The sequence below is a fragment of the Bombina bombina genome, chromosome 3 (genome assembly GCF_027579735.1).
Source record: "Bombina bombina isolate aBomBom1 chromosome 3, aBomBom1.pri, whole genome shotgun sequence".
Classification (NCBI taxonomy): Eukaryota; Metazoa; Chordata; class Amphibia; order Anura; family Bombinatoridae; genus Bombina; species Bombina bombina.
The window spans coordinates 1182148643-1182166707 of record NC_069501.1 but is presented as its reverse complement, the minus strand read 5'-3'; the positions used below and the strand labels follow the sequence as shown (position 1 = coordinate 1182166707).

Here is an 18065-nt window from a genome sequence, read left to right as displayed (position 1 = left end):
AAATTAAAACAATTCAAATTATTTATTGAATATATATATATATATATATACACACATATATATTTCTTTCATGTAATTAGCAAGAGTCCATGAGCTAGTGACGTATGGGATATACATTCCTACCAGGAGGGGCAAAGTTTCCCAAACCTCAAAATGCCTATAAATACACCCCTCACAACACCCACAAATCAGTTTTACAAACTTTGCCTCCCATGGAGGTGGTGAAGTAAGTTTGTGCTAGATTCGCAGCAGGCTGGAGCCCGGTTTTCCTCTCAGTGTGCAGTGAATGTCAGAGGGATGTGAAGAGAGTATTGCCTATTTGAATTCAATGATCTCCTTCTACGGGGTCTATTTCATAGGTTCTCTGTTATCGGTCGTAGAGATTCATCTCTTACCTCCCTTTTCAGATCGACGATATACTCTTATATATACCATTACCTCTACTGATTCTCGTTTCAGTACTGGTTTGGCTTTCTACTACATGTAGATGAGTGTCCTGGGGTAAGTAAGTCTTATTTTTGTGACACTCTAAGCTATGGTTGGGCACTTTTATATAAAGTTCTAAATATATGTGTTTAAAACAAAACGGAGGTCCGCCTACACTATACCCCTCCTGCCTTGCCGCCTTGCTTCTGTCCTAATCAGCGGCGCTAACTACTCTAATACCCAGTAAATATGGATGCCGGACTCCCCCCACCATTACGTAGCTGCCTTCTTCTTCAACTGATAAGCAAATCAGAATCCAGGCATCGGACAGAAATTGCAAGCGCGTGCAATTTCAGTCCGAGGACTGGATTCTGATTTGCTTATCAGTTGAAGAAGAAGGCAGCTACGTAATGGTGGGGGGAGTCCGGCATCCATATTTACCGGGTATTAGAGTAGTTAGCGCCGCTGATTAGGACAGAAGCAAGGCGGCAAGGCAGGAGGGGTATAGTGTAGGCGGACCTCCGTTTTGTTATTTTCAATATAAAAACATGTTAAAGTAAGTGTTGACTGTCCCTTTAAACATTTATTTGCCTTGATTCAGGATGTTCAACATTCCTTATTTCAGACAGTCAGTTTCATTATTTGGGATAATGCATTTGAATAATCAATTTTTTCTTACCTTAAAATTTAACTTTTTTTCCTGTGGGCTGTTAGGCTCGCGGGGGCTGAAAATGCTTCATTTTATTGCGTCATTCTTGGCGCAGACTTTTTTGGCGCAAAAAATTTTCTTTGTCATTTCCGGCGTCATACCTGTCGCCAGGAAGTTGCGTCATTTTTTTGACGTTTTTGCGCCAAAAATGTCGGCGTCACCAGATGTGGCGTCATTTTTGGCGCTTAAAGCATTTAGGCGCCAAATAATGTGGGCGTCTTTTTTGGCGCTAAAAAATCTGGGCGTCATTATTGTCTGCACATTATTTAAGTCTCATTGTTTATTTGCTTCTGCTTGCTAGAAGCTTGTTCATTGGCATTTTTTCCCATTCCTGAAACTGTCATTTAAGGAATTTGATCAATTTTGATTTATATGTTGTTTTTTCTATTACATATTGCAAGATGTCTCAGATTGACCCTGAATCAGAAGATACTTCGGGAAAATTGCTGCCTGATGCTGGATCTACCAAAGATAAGTGTATTTGTTGTAAACTTATGGTAACTGTTCCTCCGGCTGTTGTTTGTAATGAATGTCATGACAAACTTGTTAATGCAGATAAGATTTCCTTTAGTAATGTTCCATTCATTACCTGTTGCTGTTCCATCCACATCTAATATTCAGGGTGTTCCTGTTAACATAAGAGATTTTGTTTCTAAATCTATTAAGAAGGCTATGTCTGTTATTCCCCCTTCTAGTAAACGTAAAAAGTCTTTTAAAACTTCTCATTTTTCAGATGAATTTTTAAATGAACATCATCATTCTGATTCTGATAATGATTTTTCTGGTTCAGAGGATTCTGTTTCAGAGGTTGATACTGATAAATCTTCATATTTATTTAAAATGGAATTTATTCGTTCTTTACTTAAAGAAGTCTTAATTGCATTAGAAATAGAGGAATCTGGTCCTCTTGATACTAAATCTAAACGTTTGAATACAGTTTTTAAACCTCCTGTAGTTATTCCAGAGGTTTTTCCCGTCCCTGATGCTATTTCTGAAGTAATTTCTAGGGAATGGAATAATTTGGGTAATTCATTTACTTCTTCTAAACGGTTTAAGCAATTATATCCTGTACCATCCATCTGACAGATTAGAGTTTTGGGACAAAATCCCAAAAGTTGATGGGGCTATCTCCACTCTTGCTAAACGTACTACTATTCCTACGGCAGATAGTACTTCATTTAAGGATCCTTTAGATAGGAAAATTGAATCCTTTCTAAGAAAAGCTTACTTATGTTCAGGTAATCTTCTTAGACCTGCTATATCTTTGGCGGATGTTGCTGCAGCTTCAACTTTCTGGTTGGAAGCTTTAGCACAACAAGTAACAGAGCATAATACTCATAGCATTGTTAATCTTCTTCAACATGCTAATAACGTTATTTGTGATGCCATCTTTGATATCATTAGGGTTGATGTCAGGTATATGTCTTTAGCTATTTTAGCTAGAAGAGCTTTATGGCTTAAAACTTGGAATGCTGATATGTCTTCTAAGTCAACTTTGCTTTCCCTTTCTTTCCAAGGTAATAAATTGTTTGGTTCACAGTTGGATTCTATTATTTCAACTGTTACTGGGGGAAAAGGAACTTTTTTACCACAGGATAAAAAATCTAAAGGTAAATTTAGGTCTGCTAATAGTTTTCGTTCCTTTCGTCACAATAAGGAACAAAAACCTGATCCTTCCCCTACAGGAGCAGTATCAGTTTGGAAACCATCTCCAGTCTGGAATAAATCCAAGCCTTTTAGGAAGCCAAAGCCAGCTCCCAAGTCCACATGAAGGTGCGGCCCTCATTCCAGCTCAGCTGGTAGGGGGCAGATTACGTTTCTTCAAAGAAATTTGGATCAATTCGATTCACAATCTTTGGATTCAGAATATTGTTTCACAAGGGTACAGAATAGGCTTCAAGATAAGGCCTCCTGCAAGAAGATTTTTTCTTTCCCGTGTCCCAATAAATCCAGTGAAGGCTCAAGCATTTCTGAAATGTGTTTCAGATCTAGAGTTGGCTGGAGTAATTGTGCCAGTTCCAGTTTTGGAACAGGGGCTGGGGTTTTACTCAATCTCTTCATTGTACCAAAGAAGGAGAATTCCTTCAGACCAGTTCTGGATTTAAAAATTATTGAATCGTTATGTAAGGATACCAACATTCAAAATGGTAACTATAAGGACTATTCTGCCTTTTGTTCAGCAACGGCATTATATGTCCACAATAGATTTACAAGATGCATATCTGCATATTCCGAATCATCCAGATCACTGTCAGTTTCTGAGATTCTCTTTTCTAGACAAGCATTACCAGTTTGTGGCTCTGCCGTTTGGCCTAGCAACAGCTCCAAGGATTTTTACAAAGGTTCTCGGTGCCCTTCTATCTGTAATCAGAGAACAGGGTATTGTGGTATTTCCTTATTTGGACGATATCTTGGTACTTGCTCAGTCTTCACATTTAGCAGAATCTCATACGAATCGACTTGTGTCGTTTCTTCAAGAACATGGTTGGAGGATCAATTTACCAAAGAGTTTGTTGATTCCTCAGACAAGGGTAACCTTTTTAGGTTTCCAGATAGATTCAGTGTCCATGACTCTGTCACTGACGGACAAGAGACGTCTAAAATTGGTTTCAGCTTGTCGAAACCTTCAGTCTCAATCATTCCCTTTGGTAGCCTTATGCATGGAAATTCTAGGTCTTATGACTGCTGCATCGGACGCGATCCCCTTTGCTCATTTTCACATGCGACCTCTTCAGCTCTGTATGCTGAACCAGTGGTGCAAGGATTATACAAAGATATCACAATTAATATCTTTAAAACCGATTGTACGACACTCTCCAACGTGGTGGACCGACCATCATCCTTTAGTTCAGGGGGCTTCTTTTGTTCTTTTGACCTGGACTGTGATCTCAACAGATGCAAGTCTGACAGGTTGGGGAGCTGTATGGGGGTCTCTGACAACACAAGGGGTTTGGGAATCTCAGGAGGCGAGATTACCAATCAACATTTTGGAACTCCGTGCGATTTTCAGAGCTCTTCAGTCGTGGCCTCTTCTAAAGAGAGAGTCGTTCATTTGTTTTCAGACAGACAATGTTAAAACTGTGGCATATGTCAATCATCAAGGAGGGACTCACAGTCCTCTGGCTATGAAAGAAGTATCTCGAATTCTTGTATGGGCGGAATCCAGCTCCTGTCTAATTTCTGCGGTTCATATCCCAGGTATAGACAATTGGGAAGCGGATTATCTCAGTCGCCAAACATTACATCCGGGCAAATGGTCTCTTCACCCAGAGGTATTTCTTCAGATTGTTCAAATGTGGGGACTTCCAGAAATAGATCTGACGGCTTCTCATCAAAACAAGAAGCTTCCCAGGTATCTGTCCAGATCCAGGGATCCTCAGGCGGAAGCAGTGGATGCATTGTCACTTCCTTGGAAGTATCCTCCTGCCTATATCTTTCCTCCTCTAGTTCTTCTTCCAAGAGTGATTTCCAAGATTCTAAAGGAGCGTTCGTTTGTTATGCTGGTAGCTCCAGCATGGCCTCACAGGTTTTGGTATGCGGATCTTGTCCGGATGGCTACTTCCCGTTAAGACCAGACCTTCTATCCATCAGGATCTCAAATCCTTAAATTTGAAGGTATGGAGATTGAACGCTTGATTCTCAGTCATAGAGGTTTCTCTGACTCCGTAATTAATACTATGTTACAGGCTCGTAAATCTGTTTCTAGGAAGATATATTATCAAGTCTGGAAGACTTACATTTCTTGGTGTTCTTCTCATCATTTTTCTTGGCATTCTTTTAGAATCCCTAGAATTTTACAGTTTCTTCAGGATGGTTTGGATAAAGGTTTGTCTGCAAGTTCCTTGAAAGGACAAATCTCTGCTCTTTCTGTTCTTTTTCACAGAAAGATTGCTAATCTTCCTGATATTCATTGTTTTGTACAGGCTTTGGTTCGTATAAAACCTGTCATTAAGTCAATTTCTCCTCCTTGGAGTTTGAATTTGGTTCTGGGGGCTCTTCAAGCTCCTCCGTTTGAACCTATGCATTCGCTGGATATTAAATTACTTTCTTGGAAAGTTTTGTTTCTTTTGGCCATCTCTTCTGCTAGAAGAGTTTCTGAATTATCTGCTCTTTCTTGTGAGTCTCCTTTTCTGATTTTTCATCAGGATAAGGCGGTTTTGCAAACTTCATTTAAATTTTTACCTAAGGTTGTGAATTCTAACAACATTAGTAGAGAAATTGTGGTTCCTTCATTGTGTCCTAATCCTAAGAACTCTAAGGAAAGATCGTTGCATTCTTTGGATGTAGTTAGAGCTTTGAAATATTATGTTGAAGCTACTAAAGATTTCCGAAAGACTTCTAGTCTATTTGTTATCTTTTCTGGTTCTAGGAAAGGTCAAAAGGCTTCTGCCATTTCTTTGGCATCTTGGTTAAAATCCTTGATTCATCATGCTTATGTCGAGTCGGGTAGAACTCCGCCTCAAAGGATTACAGCTCATTCGACTAGGTCAGTCTCTACTTCCTGGGCATTTAGGAATGAAGCTTCGGTTGATCAGATTTGCAAAGCAGCAACTTGGTCTTCTTTGCATACTTTTACTAAATTCTACCATTTTGATGTGTATTCTTCTTCTGAAGCAGTTTTTGGTAGAAAAGTACTTCAGGCAGCTTTTTCAGTTTGATTCTTCTGCTTATAATTTCAGTTTTTTTCATTATAAGATTTAAACTTTATTTTGGGGTGTGGATTATTTTTCAGCGGAATTGGCTGTCTTTATTTTATCCATCCCTCTCTAGTGACTCTTGCGTGGAAGATCCACATCTTGGGTATTCATTATCCCATACGTCACTAGCTCATGGACTCTTGCTAATTACATGAAAGAAAACATAATATATGTAAGGACTTACCTGATAAATTCATTTCTTTCATATTAGCAAGAGTCCATGAGGCCCACCCTTTTTTGAGGTGGTTATGCTTTTTTTGTATAAAGCACAATTATTCCAATTCCTTATTTTTTATGCTTTCGCACTTTTTTCTCATCACCCCACTTCTTGGCTATTCGTTAAACTGATTTGTGGGTGTGGTGAGGGGTGTATTTATAGGCATTTTGAGGTTTGGGAAACTTTGCCCCTCCTGGTAGGAATGTATATCCCATACGTCACTAGCTCATGGACTCTTGCTAATATGAAAGAAATGAATTTATCAGGTAAGTTCTTACATAAATTATATAATACACACACATTTTTTTTTTATTGAGGCTTTAATACAAAGAAAAACAGTGCACGAATAACATAAAACATTAAATTTTAACATATGTAAACATTTGTACGTGAAATTTACAATATATCTACATGAGAACCCAAGGTTTTTTATATATGTTTTTATATTGGAAACCTAAAGGAATCAAATCTTTCACCTATCTAGAGAGCCACTCACAGCATATAGACCAAAAAAGGGTCAACACAAAGCTAATTAAAGGGACAATATACACTAGATTTTTCTTTGCATAAATGTTTTGTAGATGATCCATTTATATAGCCCATCTGGGATTGTTTTTGTAAAAAACAGAATTTATGCTTACCTGATAAATTTCTTTCTCCTACGGTGTGTCCGGTCCACGGCTTTATCCTTACTTGTGGGAATATTCTCTTCCCCAACAGGAAATGGCAAAGAGAGCACAGCAAAAGCTGCCCATATACCCCCCCCTCTGGCTCCGCCCCCCAGTCATTCGACCGGCGGTTAGGAGAAAAAGGAGAAACCATAGGGTGCCGTGGTGACTGTAGTGTATAGAAAGAAAAAAATTTAAACCTGACTAAAAGCCAGGGCGGGCCGTGGACCGGACACACCGTAGGAGAAAGAAATTTATCAGGTAAGCATAAATTCTCTTTTCTCCTACATTGGTGTGTCCGGTCCACGGCTTCATCCTTACTTGTGGGAACCAATACCAAAGCTTTAGGACACGGATGAAGGGAGGGAACAAGTCAGGTTACCTAAACAGAAGGCACCACGGCTTGCAAAACCTTTCTCCCAAAAATAGCCTCCGAAGAAGCATAAGTATCGAATTTGTAAAATTTGGCAAAAGTGTGCAGAGAAGACCAAGTCGCTGCCTTACATATCTGATCAACAGAAGCCTCGTTCTTGAAGGCCCATGTGGAAGCCACAGCTCTAGTAGAGTGAGCTTTAATTCGTTCAGGATGCTGCCGTCCGGCAGTCTCATAAGCCAATCGGATGATGCTCTTCAGCCAAAAAGAAAGAGAGGTAGCAGTAGCTTTCTGTCCTCTCCTCTTACCAGAATAAACGAGAAATAAAGATGAAGTCTGTCTGAAATCCTTTGTTGCATCTAAATAGAATTTTAAAACACGGACCACATCTAAATTGTGTAACAAACGTTCCTTCTTCGAAAATGGATTCGGAAACAGAGAAGGAACAACTATTTCCTGGTTAATATTCCTGTTGGAAACCACTTTTGGAAGAAAACCAGGTTTGGTACGCAAAACAACCTTATCTGCATGGAATACCAGATAGGGTGGATCACACTGCAAAGCAGACAATTCAGAAACTCTTCTAGCAGAAGAAATAGCAACCAAAAACAGAACTTTCCAAGATAGTAACTTAATATCTATGGAATGTAGAGGTTCAAACGGAACCCCTTGAAGAACTGAAAGAACTAAATTTAGACTCCATGGAGGAGTCATGGGTCTGTAAACAGGCTTGATTCTGACTAAGGCCTGTACAAAAGCTTGTACATCTGGCACAGCTGCCAGGCGTTTGTGTAACAAAACAGACAAAGCAGATATTTGTCCTTTTAGAGAACTCGCTGACAACCCTTTATCCAAACCCTCTTGGAGAAAGGAAAGAATCTTAGGAATTTTAATTTTACTCCAAGAGAATCCCTTGGATTCACACCAACAGATATATTTTTTCCATATTTTATGGTAAATTTTCCTAGTCACAGGTTTTCTGGCTTGGACCAGAGTATCTATAACTGAATCTGAAAACCCACGCTTAGATAAAATCAAGCGTTCAATTTCCAAGCAGTCAGCTGCAGAGAGACTAGATTTGGATGTTCGAATGGACCTTGTACTAGAAGATCCTGTCTCAAAGGTAGCTTCCATGGTGGAGCCGATGACATATTCACCAGGTCTGCATACCAAGTCCTGCGTGGCCACGCAGGAGCTATCAGAATCACCGAGGCCTTCTCCTGTTTGATCCTGGCTACGAGCCTGGGAAGGAGAGGAAACGGTGGAAACACATAAGCTAGGTTGAACGACCAAGGTGCCACTAATGCATCCACCAGTGTCGCCTTGGGATCCCTGGATCTGGACCCGTAGCGAGGAACCTTGAAGTTCTAACGAGACGCCATCAGATCCATGTCTGGAATGCCCCATAATTGAGTTAACTGGGCAAAGACCTCCGGGTGGAGCCTCCCAGTTGTCTACTCCTGGGATGTGAATTGCAGATAGATGGCAGGAGTGATCCTCCGCCCATTTGATGATCTTGGATACCTCTCTCATCGCCAAGGAACTCTTTGTTCCTCCCTGATGATTGATGTAAGCTACAGTCGTCATGTTGTCCGACTGAAATCTTATGAATCCGGCCTTCGCTAGTTGAGGCCAAGCCCGGAGCGCATTGAATATCGCTCTCAGTTCCAGGATGTTTATCGGGAGAAGAGACTCTTCCCGAGACCATAGACCCTGAGCTTTCAGGGAGTCCCAGACCGCGCCCCAGCCTAATAGACTGGCATCGGTCGTGACAATGAACCACTCTGGTCTGTGGAAACTCATTCCCTGAGACAGGTGATCCTGAGTCACCCACCAACGGAGTGAGTCTCTGGTTAACTGGTCTACTTGAATCTGGGGAGACAAGTCTGCATAATCCCCATTCCACTGTCTGAGCATGCCCAGTTGCAATGGTCTTAGATGAATTCGAGCAAAAGGAACCACGTCCATTGCTGCAACCATTAAACCTATTACTTCCATGCACTGAGCTATGGAAGGCTGAGGAATAGATTGAGGAACTTGACAAGCCTTTAGAAGCTTTAATTTTCTGACTTCTGTCAGAAAAATCTTCATTTCTACAGAATCTATTATTGTTCCCAGAAAAGGAACTCTTGTAGACGCGGACAGGGAACTCTTTTCCATGTTCACCTTCCACCCGTGAGACATGAGAAAAGCTAATACAATGTCTGTATGAGCCCTTGATCTGGAAAGGGACGACGCTTGGATTAGGATGTCGTCTAGGTAAGGTGCCACTGCAATGCCCCTCGGTCTTAGAACCGCTAGAAGGGACCCTAGCACCTTTGTGAAAATTCTGGGAGCAGTGGCTAAACTGAATGGAAGAGCCACGAACTGGTAATGTTTGTCCAGAAAGGCGAACCTTAGGAACTGATGATGATCTTTGTGGATAGGGATATGTAGGTACGCATCCTTTAAATGCACGGTAGTCATGTATTGACCCTCCTGGATTGTTGGTAAAATCGTTCGAATGGTTTCCATTTTGAACGATGGAACTCTGAGGAATTTGTTTAGAATTTTTAAATCCAGAATTGGTCTGAAAGTTCCCTCTTTTTTGGGAACTACAAACAGGTTTGAGTAAAACCCCTGACCTTGTTCCACTGTTGGAACTGGGTGTATCACTCCCATCTTTAATAGATTTCCTACGCAATGTAAGAATGCCTGTCTCTTTATCTGGTCTGAAGATAAGCGAGACATGTGGAACCTTCCCCTTGGAGGAAGTTCCTTGAATTCTAGAAGATAACCCTGAGAGACTATTTCTAGTGCCCAGGCATCCTGAACATCTCTTGCCCAAGCCTGAGCAAAGAGAGAAAGTCTGCCCCCTACTAGATCCGGTCCCGGATCGGGGGCTACCCCTTCATGCTGTCTTGGTAGCAGCAGCAGGCTTCTTGGCCTGTTTACCCTTGTTCCAGCCTTGCATTGGTTTCCATGCTGGCTTAGCCTGGGAAGCGTTACCCTCTTGTCTAGAGGCTGCAGAGTTAGGAGACGGTCCGTTCCTGAAGTTGCGAAAGGAACGAAAATTAGATTTGTTCTTAGCCTTGAAAGGCCTATCCTGTGGGAGGGCATGGCCCTTTCCCCCAGTGATGTCTGAAATAATCTCCTTCAATTCTGGCCCAAAAAGGGTCTTACCTTTGAAAGGAATATTAAGCAATTTTGTCTTGGATGACACATCCGCCGACCAAGATTTTAGCCAAAGCGCTCTGCGCGCCACAATTGCAAAACCTGAATTTTTCGCCGCTAATTTCGCCAATTGCAAAGCGGCATCTAAAATAAAGGAATTAGCCAACTTTAGTGCGTGAATTCTGTCCATTACTACCTCATATGGAGTCTCCTTATTGAGCGAATTTTCTAGTTCCTCGAACCAAAAAGACGCCGCCGTGGTGACAGGAATAATGCACGAAATTGGCTGAAGAAGGAAACCTTGCTGAACAAATATCTTTTAAAGCAATCCTTCCAATTTTTTATCCATAGGATCTTTGAAAGCACAACTGTCCTCAATGGGAATAGTCGTGCGCTTGGCCAACGTAGAAACTGCTCCTTCAACCTTAGGGACTGTTTGCCATGCGTCCCTTCTGGGGTCGACAATGGGGAACATTTTCTTAAATATAGGAGGTGGGACAAAAGGTATACCTGGCTTCTCCCACTCCTTGTTCACTATGTCCGCCACCCTCTTGGGTATCGGAAAGGCATCAGCGTGCACAGGGACCTCAAGGAATTTGTCCATTTTGCACAATTTCTCTGGAATTACCAAAGAGTCACAATCGTCCAGAGTAGTTAGCACCTCCTTAAGCAGGGCGTGGAGATGTTCTAACTTAAATTTAAACGTCACAATATCAGGTTCTGCCTGCTGAGAAACTTTTCCTGAATCAGAAATTTCTCCCTCAGACAGCCCCTCCCTCACTGCCAATTCAGACAGATGTGAGGGTATTACAGATAAACTATCATCAGCGTCCACTTGCTCATCCTCTGTATTCAAAACTGAGCAATCACGCTTTCTGGGAAGTGTTGGCAGCTTGGATAAAAGATTTGCTATAGAATTATCCATTACTGCAGTTAATTGTTGCATAGTAACAAGCATTGGCGCGCTAGATGTACTAGGTGTCGCCTGCGCGGGCATAACTGGTGTTGATACAGAAGGAGAGGATGATGAACTATCCCTACTACCTTCATTTGAAGAATCATCTTGGGCAACCTTATTAAATGTGACATTACTGTCCTTACTTTGTTTGGACGCCATGGCACAATTTTCACATACATTTAAAGGGGGAATCACCTTGGCCTCCATACACACAGAACATAATCTATCTGAAGGTACAGACATGTTAGACAGACTTAGTCAGGCTATTAATGCAAAAAAAACGTTTTTAAACAAAACAGTTACTGTCTCTTTAAATAATAAACAGAGTACACTTTATTTCTGAATGTTTGAAAAACTATGAAGAAATTATCCGATCTTTACGAAATTTGCACCCTAGTGTCTTAATGCTTTGAAAGTATTGCACACCAAATTTCAAGTCTTTAACCCCTTAAATGAGCAAACCGGAGCTAATTGTTCAATTTAGCAGTTTAAACCCACTACAGTCCCTGCCACAGCCTTTTGCTGCGGCTTTACCTTCCTTGGGGGTTATTCACCACAGAAATAAGCCTTCCTGAAATCGTTTTTATGGCCACAGGACCCTCTCACATGAAGCTGCATGCACTGCTTCCAGAAGTAACTGCGCAATTAAGGTGAGGCTTCCTCCCTCTGCATACCAGAGTGAAGGGGCCTTCCTGACTAGATTAGGTATCTAACAAACTGCCAGGCGTAATAAAACGTTCCCAAAAGTGTTTCCAAGTCTCAAAACACTCCAAAAATCATATAAATATTATATAAATCAATCGATTTAGCCCACAATAGTGTCAACCAGTATATAGCCCATTTATAAGCCTTCATTCTGTTATGAGTCTAAGAAAATGGCTTACCGATCCCAAAAGGGAAATGACAGTCTTCTAGCATTACTATGTCTTGTTAGAAAAGAGACTAGTCATACCTGGAGCAGAAAAGTCTGCAAACTGTTCCCCCCAACTGAAGTCCTCTGGGCTCAACAGTCCTGCGTGGGAACAGCAATGGATTTTAGTTACTGTTGCTAAAATCATACTCCTCTTTAAACAGAACTCTTCATCACTTTCTGTTGTAGAGTAAATAGTACAAACCGGCACTATTTTAAAATAACAAACTCTTGATAGAAGAAATAAAACTACAACTAACACCACATACTCTTTACCATCCCCGTGGAGATGCTACTTGTTCAGAGCGGCAAAGAGAATGACTGGGGGGCGGAGCCAGAGGGGGGGCTATATGGGCAGCTTTTGCTGTGCTCTCTTTGCCATTTCTTGTTGGGGAAGAGAATATTCCCACAAGTAAGGATGAAGCCGTGGACCGGACACACCAATGTAGGAGAAATGTATAGTTTTGCTTATTTTTTTAATAACATTGTGCTGATTTTCCGACTCCTAACCAAGCCCCACAGTGTCAGATGTATACACGTGTTTACAGACTCCTGCTAGCTTCTGTTTATGTTATCTGGCTTTTCATATGCATGGAAGGGAGGAGGGGGGAGTGTCTGCTCTTCTTTTTTTCCCAGCCCCTTTCAGTGGGTGTCCCAGACTAACTCATCAACAGTGCTAAACTGGGAGCTTCTAAGTAAGTTTTTAAAAGGTTTTATACTGGATTTTTAAATTGGCATCAGTGCATATTATTCTTTATAGTAGTGTCTATTACAATCAGCTATATGAAAATTGGTGTACACTGTCACTTTATGCAAAAATGGACAATAGAATATAAAAGGGAAGCAAAAAAAGGTGCACTATACAGAGCTCTGACCCAACAATAAAAAGGAGAGCACATTATACTAGGCCTAAAGGAATTCAACAGATTTTATACAAACATATCAGAAATATAATTAGACAACATTATTATAAAACAACCATATACTAAGGGGTCGATTTAGAAAAGGCTTTGCAAGCCTTTCGATCCACTACGGCTGCAGGTTCTCACAAGAGAACCTGCACGCCGTATTTAATAAGCAGCGGTCGTCAGACCGCTGCTTCCCTAATCTTTTGCCACCTCCAAAGTGTCGAAATTTGATTTCCGCAGTCTAGTCTGACCAGGGAGATTGACAGCTCCTGCCCGCGTGATTGGCTGTGCGCAGGCAGGGGGCGGGATTGCACTCGAGCGCAAAATAGCGCCCGTTTGCAATGCTGAATTCCGCCAGAGGAATTAAGCCCGTCAGAGGCGAGCTGCAGCGGACAGGGGAGCGTATGTGCGCCCCTGTCCGCCTCAGCTTGATAAAATCGCCCATTAAATGATGGATCTGTAGTATAGGTGTTTATATGAAAAAGACAAGAGCAGCAACATCCAAACCTGGATTCATAAGGGGAAACCTATTTTATAGACTGCTGGTTTATGGACATTTTTATCATGTCTATGGGTATACAATAACGGCAAACCTTTTATAACCGTGTATTTATTGTATGTATATTTGTATGACATTTTATCTTGCATGCGGATAGATTGTATATGTTGGTTTTATACATTTTGATATTGAATTTACTACACTTCAAGTTAAGTGCTTTATATTAGGCTTCTACGGTAGCACAACTGTTAATCCCAATATTGTATGCTTGGTAGATTCTAAATTCTGCTACAGTATTAGGGTATTAGAGGAAGCCCTGTTTTTATGGCAGCTTTATAATAAGCATTTTAAACAGCGCTGTGACTTTAAACAATTTTCTTGATATAGCATGGCTTCAAATATGCCTCATCATGTAACTAAGAGCACTTCACTGAATATTACTTACTTGCTATAACCAAAATTGACAGACTGGTCACTTAGAATTTCAAACTGTACAGGACGGTCTCCCATGCAGTATTTTCTTAATAATTCAAGACATGTGTAGGTGGTTTTCCTGGAGGGTTTGTTGTCATGAAAAAGATCGCCCCCAAACAACAAAAAGTCAACCTGTAGAGGAGAAATTAAGTTACTAGATATAAAAGTTATATTGGCAACATAAGAGAACGACATGTTAAATAATACAGCATTTTACATGAAATACTTAATTATCTGTAGTTTTTTGTAATTTACAGAAAACTTCCAACTGCAATGCATATAAATGCATTTTAGTTTTCCATAGAAGCATTTTTTTATTATTTTTTTTAATTAGCAAAAAACCCCAAAAGTTGATCGTAATAGACTGAAACAGTCTTAACTTTTACTGTGTATGGAGTGTATATGCATATGGTTCGTGCACCATCATTGAAACACCATGCCTGATTAGGTACCTAGCAATAATTTTGAAATGTGAACCCAAAAATGTATCAAATGGTACAAAGAAATTGATCTACCAATATGTGTAGACTAATGAGCATGTGACTGCTTTACATAGCTGCATAGCTGTACAGCTATTCCTTATGTTATAATAAAATGTAAGCTAATAATTACTACAGGATGTTTGTCTTAAGAGATGTTAGAGCCTTTAGTATATATGACTTTCCTATTACCTTTTCTGTTTTGATAGAACTAAGTATTAACAACCTTACTGAGCTAAAAAAAAAAACAGAATTTATGCTTACCTGATAAATTACTTTCTCCAACGGTGTGTCCGGTCCACGGCGTCATCCTTACTTGTGGGATATTCTCCTCCCCAACAAGAAATGGCAAAGAGCCCAGCAAAGCTGGTCACATGATCCCTCCTAGGCTCCGCCTTCCCCAGTCATTCGACCGACGTAAAGGAGGAATATGCATAGGAGAAATCATATGATACCGTGGTGACTGTAGTTAGAGAAAATAATTCATCAGACCTGATTAAAAAACCAGGGCGGGCCGTGGACCGGACACACCGTTGGAGAAAGTAATTTATCAGGTAAGCATAAATTCTGTTTTCTCCAACATAGGTGTGTCCGGTCCACGGCGTCATCCTTACTTGTGGGAACCAATACCAAAGCTTTAGGACACGGATGATGGGAGGGAGCAAATCAGGTCACCTAGATGGAAGGCACCACGGTTTGCAAAACCTTTCTCCCAAAAATAGCCTCAGAAGAAGCAAAAGTATCAAATTTGTAAAATTTGGTAAAAGTGTGCAGTGAAGACCAAGTTGCTGCCTTACATATCTGCTCAACAGAAGCCTCGTTCTTGAAGGCCCATGTGGAAGCCACGGCCCTAGTGGAGTGAGCTGTGATTCTTTCAGGAGGCTGCCGTCCGGCAGTCTCATAAGCCAATCGGATGATGCTTTTAAGCCAAAAAGAGAGAGAGGTAGAAGTTGCTTTTTGACCTCTCCTTTTACCAGAATAAACAACAAACAAGGAAGAAGTTTGTCTGAAATCCTTTGTAGCCTCTAAATAGAATTTTAGAGCACGAACTACATCCAAATTGTGTAACAAACGTTCCTTCTTTGAAACTGGATTCGGACACAAAGAAGGCACGACTATCTCCTGGTTAATATTTTTGTTAGAAACAACTTTCGGAAGAAAACCAGGTTTAGTACGCAAAACCACCTTATCTGCATGGAACACCAGATAAGGAGGAGAACACTGCAGAGCAGATAACTCTGAAACTCTTCTAGCAGAAGAAATTGCAACCAAAAACAAAACTTTCCAAGATAATAACTTGATATCAACGGAATGTAGGGGTTCAAACGGAACCCCCTGAAGAACTGAAAGAACTAAATTGAGACTCCAAGGGGGAGTCAAAGGTTTGTAAACAGGCTTGATTCTAACCAGAGCCTGAACAAAAGCTTGAACATCTGGCACAGCCGCCAGCTTTTTGTGAAGTAAAACAGATAAAGCAGAAATCTGTCCCTTCAAAGAACTTGCAGATAATCCTTTCTCCAAACCTTCTTGAAGAAAGGATAGAATCTTAGGAATTTTTATCTTGTTCCATGGGAATCCTTTAGATTCACACCAACAGATATATTTTTTCCATATTTTATGGTAGATTTGTCTAGTTACAGGCTTTCTAGCCTGAACAAGAGTATCAATGACAGAATCTGAGAACCCTCGCTTTGATAAAATCAAGCGTTCAATCTCCAAGCAGTCAGTTGGAGTGAGGCCAGATTCGGATGTTCGAACGGACCTTGAACAAGAAGGTCCTGTCTCAAAGGTAGCTTCCATGGTGGAGCCGATGACATATTCACCAGATCTGCATACCAAGTCCTGCGTGGCCACGCAGGAGCTATCAAGATCACCGATACCCTCTCCTGTTTGATCCTGGCTACCAGCCTGGGAATGAGAGGAAACGGTGGGAACACATAAGCTAGGTTGAAGGTCCAAGGTGCTACTAGTGCATCCACTAGAGTCGCCTTGGGATCCCTGGATCTGGACCCGTAGCAAGGAACCTTGAAGTTCTGACGAGACGCCATCAGATCCATGTCTGGAATGCCCCACAATTGAATTATTTGGGCAAAGATTTCCGGATGGAGTTCCCACTCCCCCGGATGAAATGTCTGACGACTCAGAAAATCCGTTTCCCAATTTTCCACTCCTGGGATGTGGATTGCAGACAAGTGGCAGGAGTGAGTCTCCGCCCATTGAATTATTTTGGTCACTTCTTCCATCGCCAGGGAACTCCTTGTTCCCCCCTGATGGTTGATATACGCAACAGTCGTCATGTTGTCTGATTGAAACCGTATGAATTTGGCCTTTGCTAGCTGAGGCCAAGCCTTGAGAGCATTGAATATCGCTCTCAGTTCCAGAATATTTATCGGGAGAAGAGATTCTTCCCGAGACCAAAGACCCTGAGCTTTCAGGGGTTCCCAGACCGCGCCCCAGCCCACCAGACTGGCGTCGGTCGTGACAATGACCCACTCTGGTCTGCGGAAGCTCATCCCTTGTGACAGGTTGTCCAGGGACAGCCACCAACGGAGTGAATCTCTGGTCCTCTGATCTACTTGTATCGTCGGAGACAAGTCTGTATAATCCCCATTCCACTGACTGAGCATGCACAGTTGTAATGGTCTTAGATGAATTTGCGCAAAAGGAACTATGTCCATTGCCGCGACCATCAAACCTATTACTTCCATGCACTGCGCTATGGAAGGAAGAAGAACAGAATGAAGTACTTGACAAGAGCTTAGAAGTTTTGATTTTCTGGCCTCTGTCAGAAAAATCCTCATTTCTAAGGAGTCTATTATTGTTCCCAAGAAGGGAACTCTTGTTGACGGGGATAGAGAACTTTTTTCTACATTCACTTTCCACCCGTGAGATCTGAGAAAGGCCAGGACAATGTCCGTATGAGCCTTTGCTTGTGGCAGAGACGACGCTTGAATCAGTATGTCGTCCAAGTAAGGTACTACTGCAATGCCCCTTGGTCTTAGCACCGCTAGAAGGGACCCTAGTACCTTTGTGAAAATTCTTGGAGCAGTGGCTAATCCGAATGGAAGTGCCACAAACTGGTAATGCTTGTCCAGAAAGGCGAACCTTAGGAACCGATGATGTTCCTTGTGGATAGGAATATGTAGATACGCATCCTTTAAATCCACCGTGGTCATGAATTGACCTTCCTGGATGGTAGGAAGAATTGTCCGAATGGTTTCCATTTTGAACGATGGAACCCTGAGAAACTTGTTTAGGATCTTGAGATCTAAGATTGGTCTGAATGTTCCCTCTTTTTTGGGAACTATGAACAGATTGGAGTAGAATCCCATCCCTTGTTCTCCTAATGGAACAGGGTGAATCACTCCCATTTTTAACAGGTCTTCTACACAATGTAAGAATGCCTGTCTTTTCATGTGGTCTGAAGAGAATTGAGAGGGTAGTTCCTTGAATTCCAGAAGATAACCTTGGGAGACTATTTCTAGCGCCCAAGGATCCAGAACATCTCTTGCCCAAGCCTGAGCGAAGAGAGAAAGTCTGCCCCCCACCAGATCCGGTCCCGGATCGGGGGCCAACATCTCATGCTGTCTTGGT

At 41.5% G+C, this 18065-nt stretch overlaps 1 protein-coding gene across 2 annotated transcripts in view; it reads right to left on the bottom strand.

Moving 5' to 3' along the window:
• MRE11 (MRE11 homolog, double strand break repair nuclease) overlaps positions 1–18065 on the bottom strand; it is a 1042570-nt gene that overhangs the window by 931562 nt on the left and 92943 nt on the right. For both annotated transcript variants that reach the window (XM_053708610.1, XM_053708611.1), the window contains exon 4: positions 13964–14124. In XM_053708610.1, the coding sequence (XP_053564585.1) occupies positions 13964–14124 (161 nt within the window). The remainder of the gene's footprint in view (positions 1–13963; positions 14125–18065) is intronic.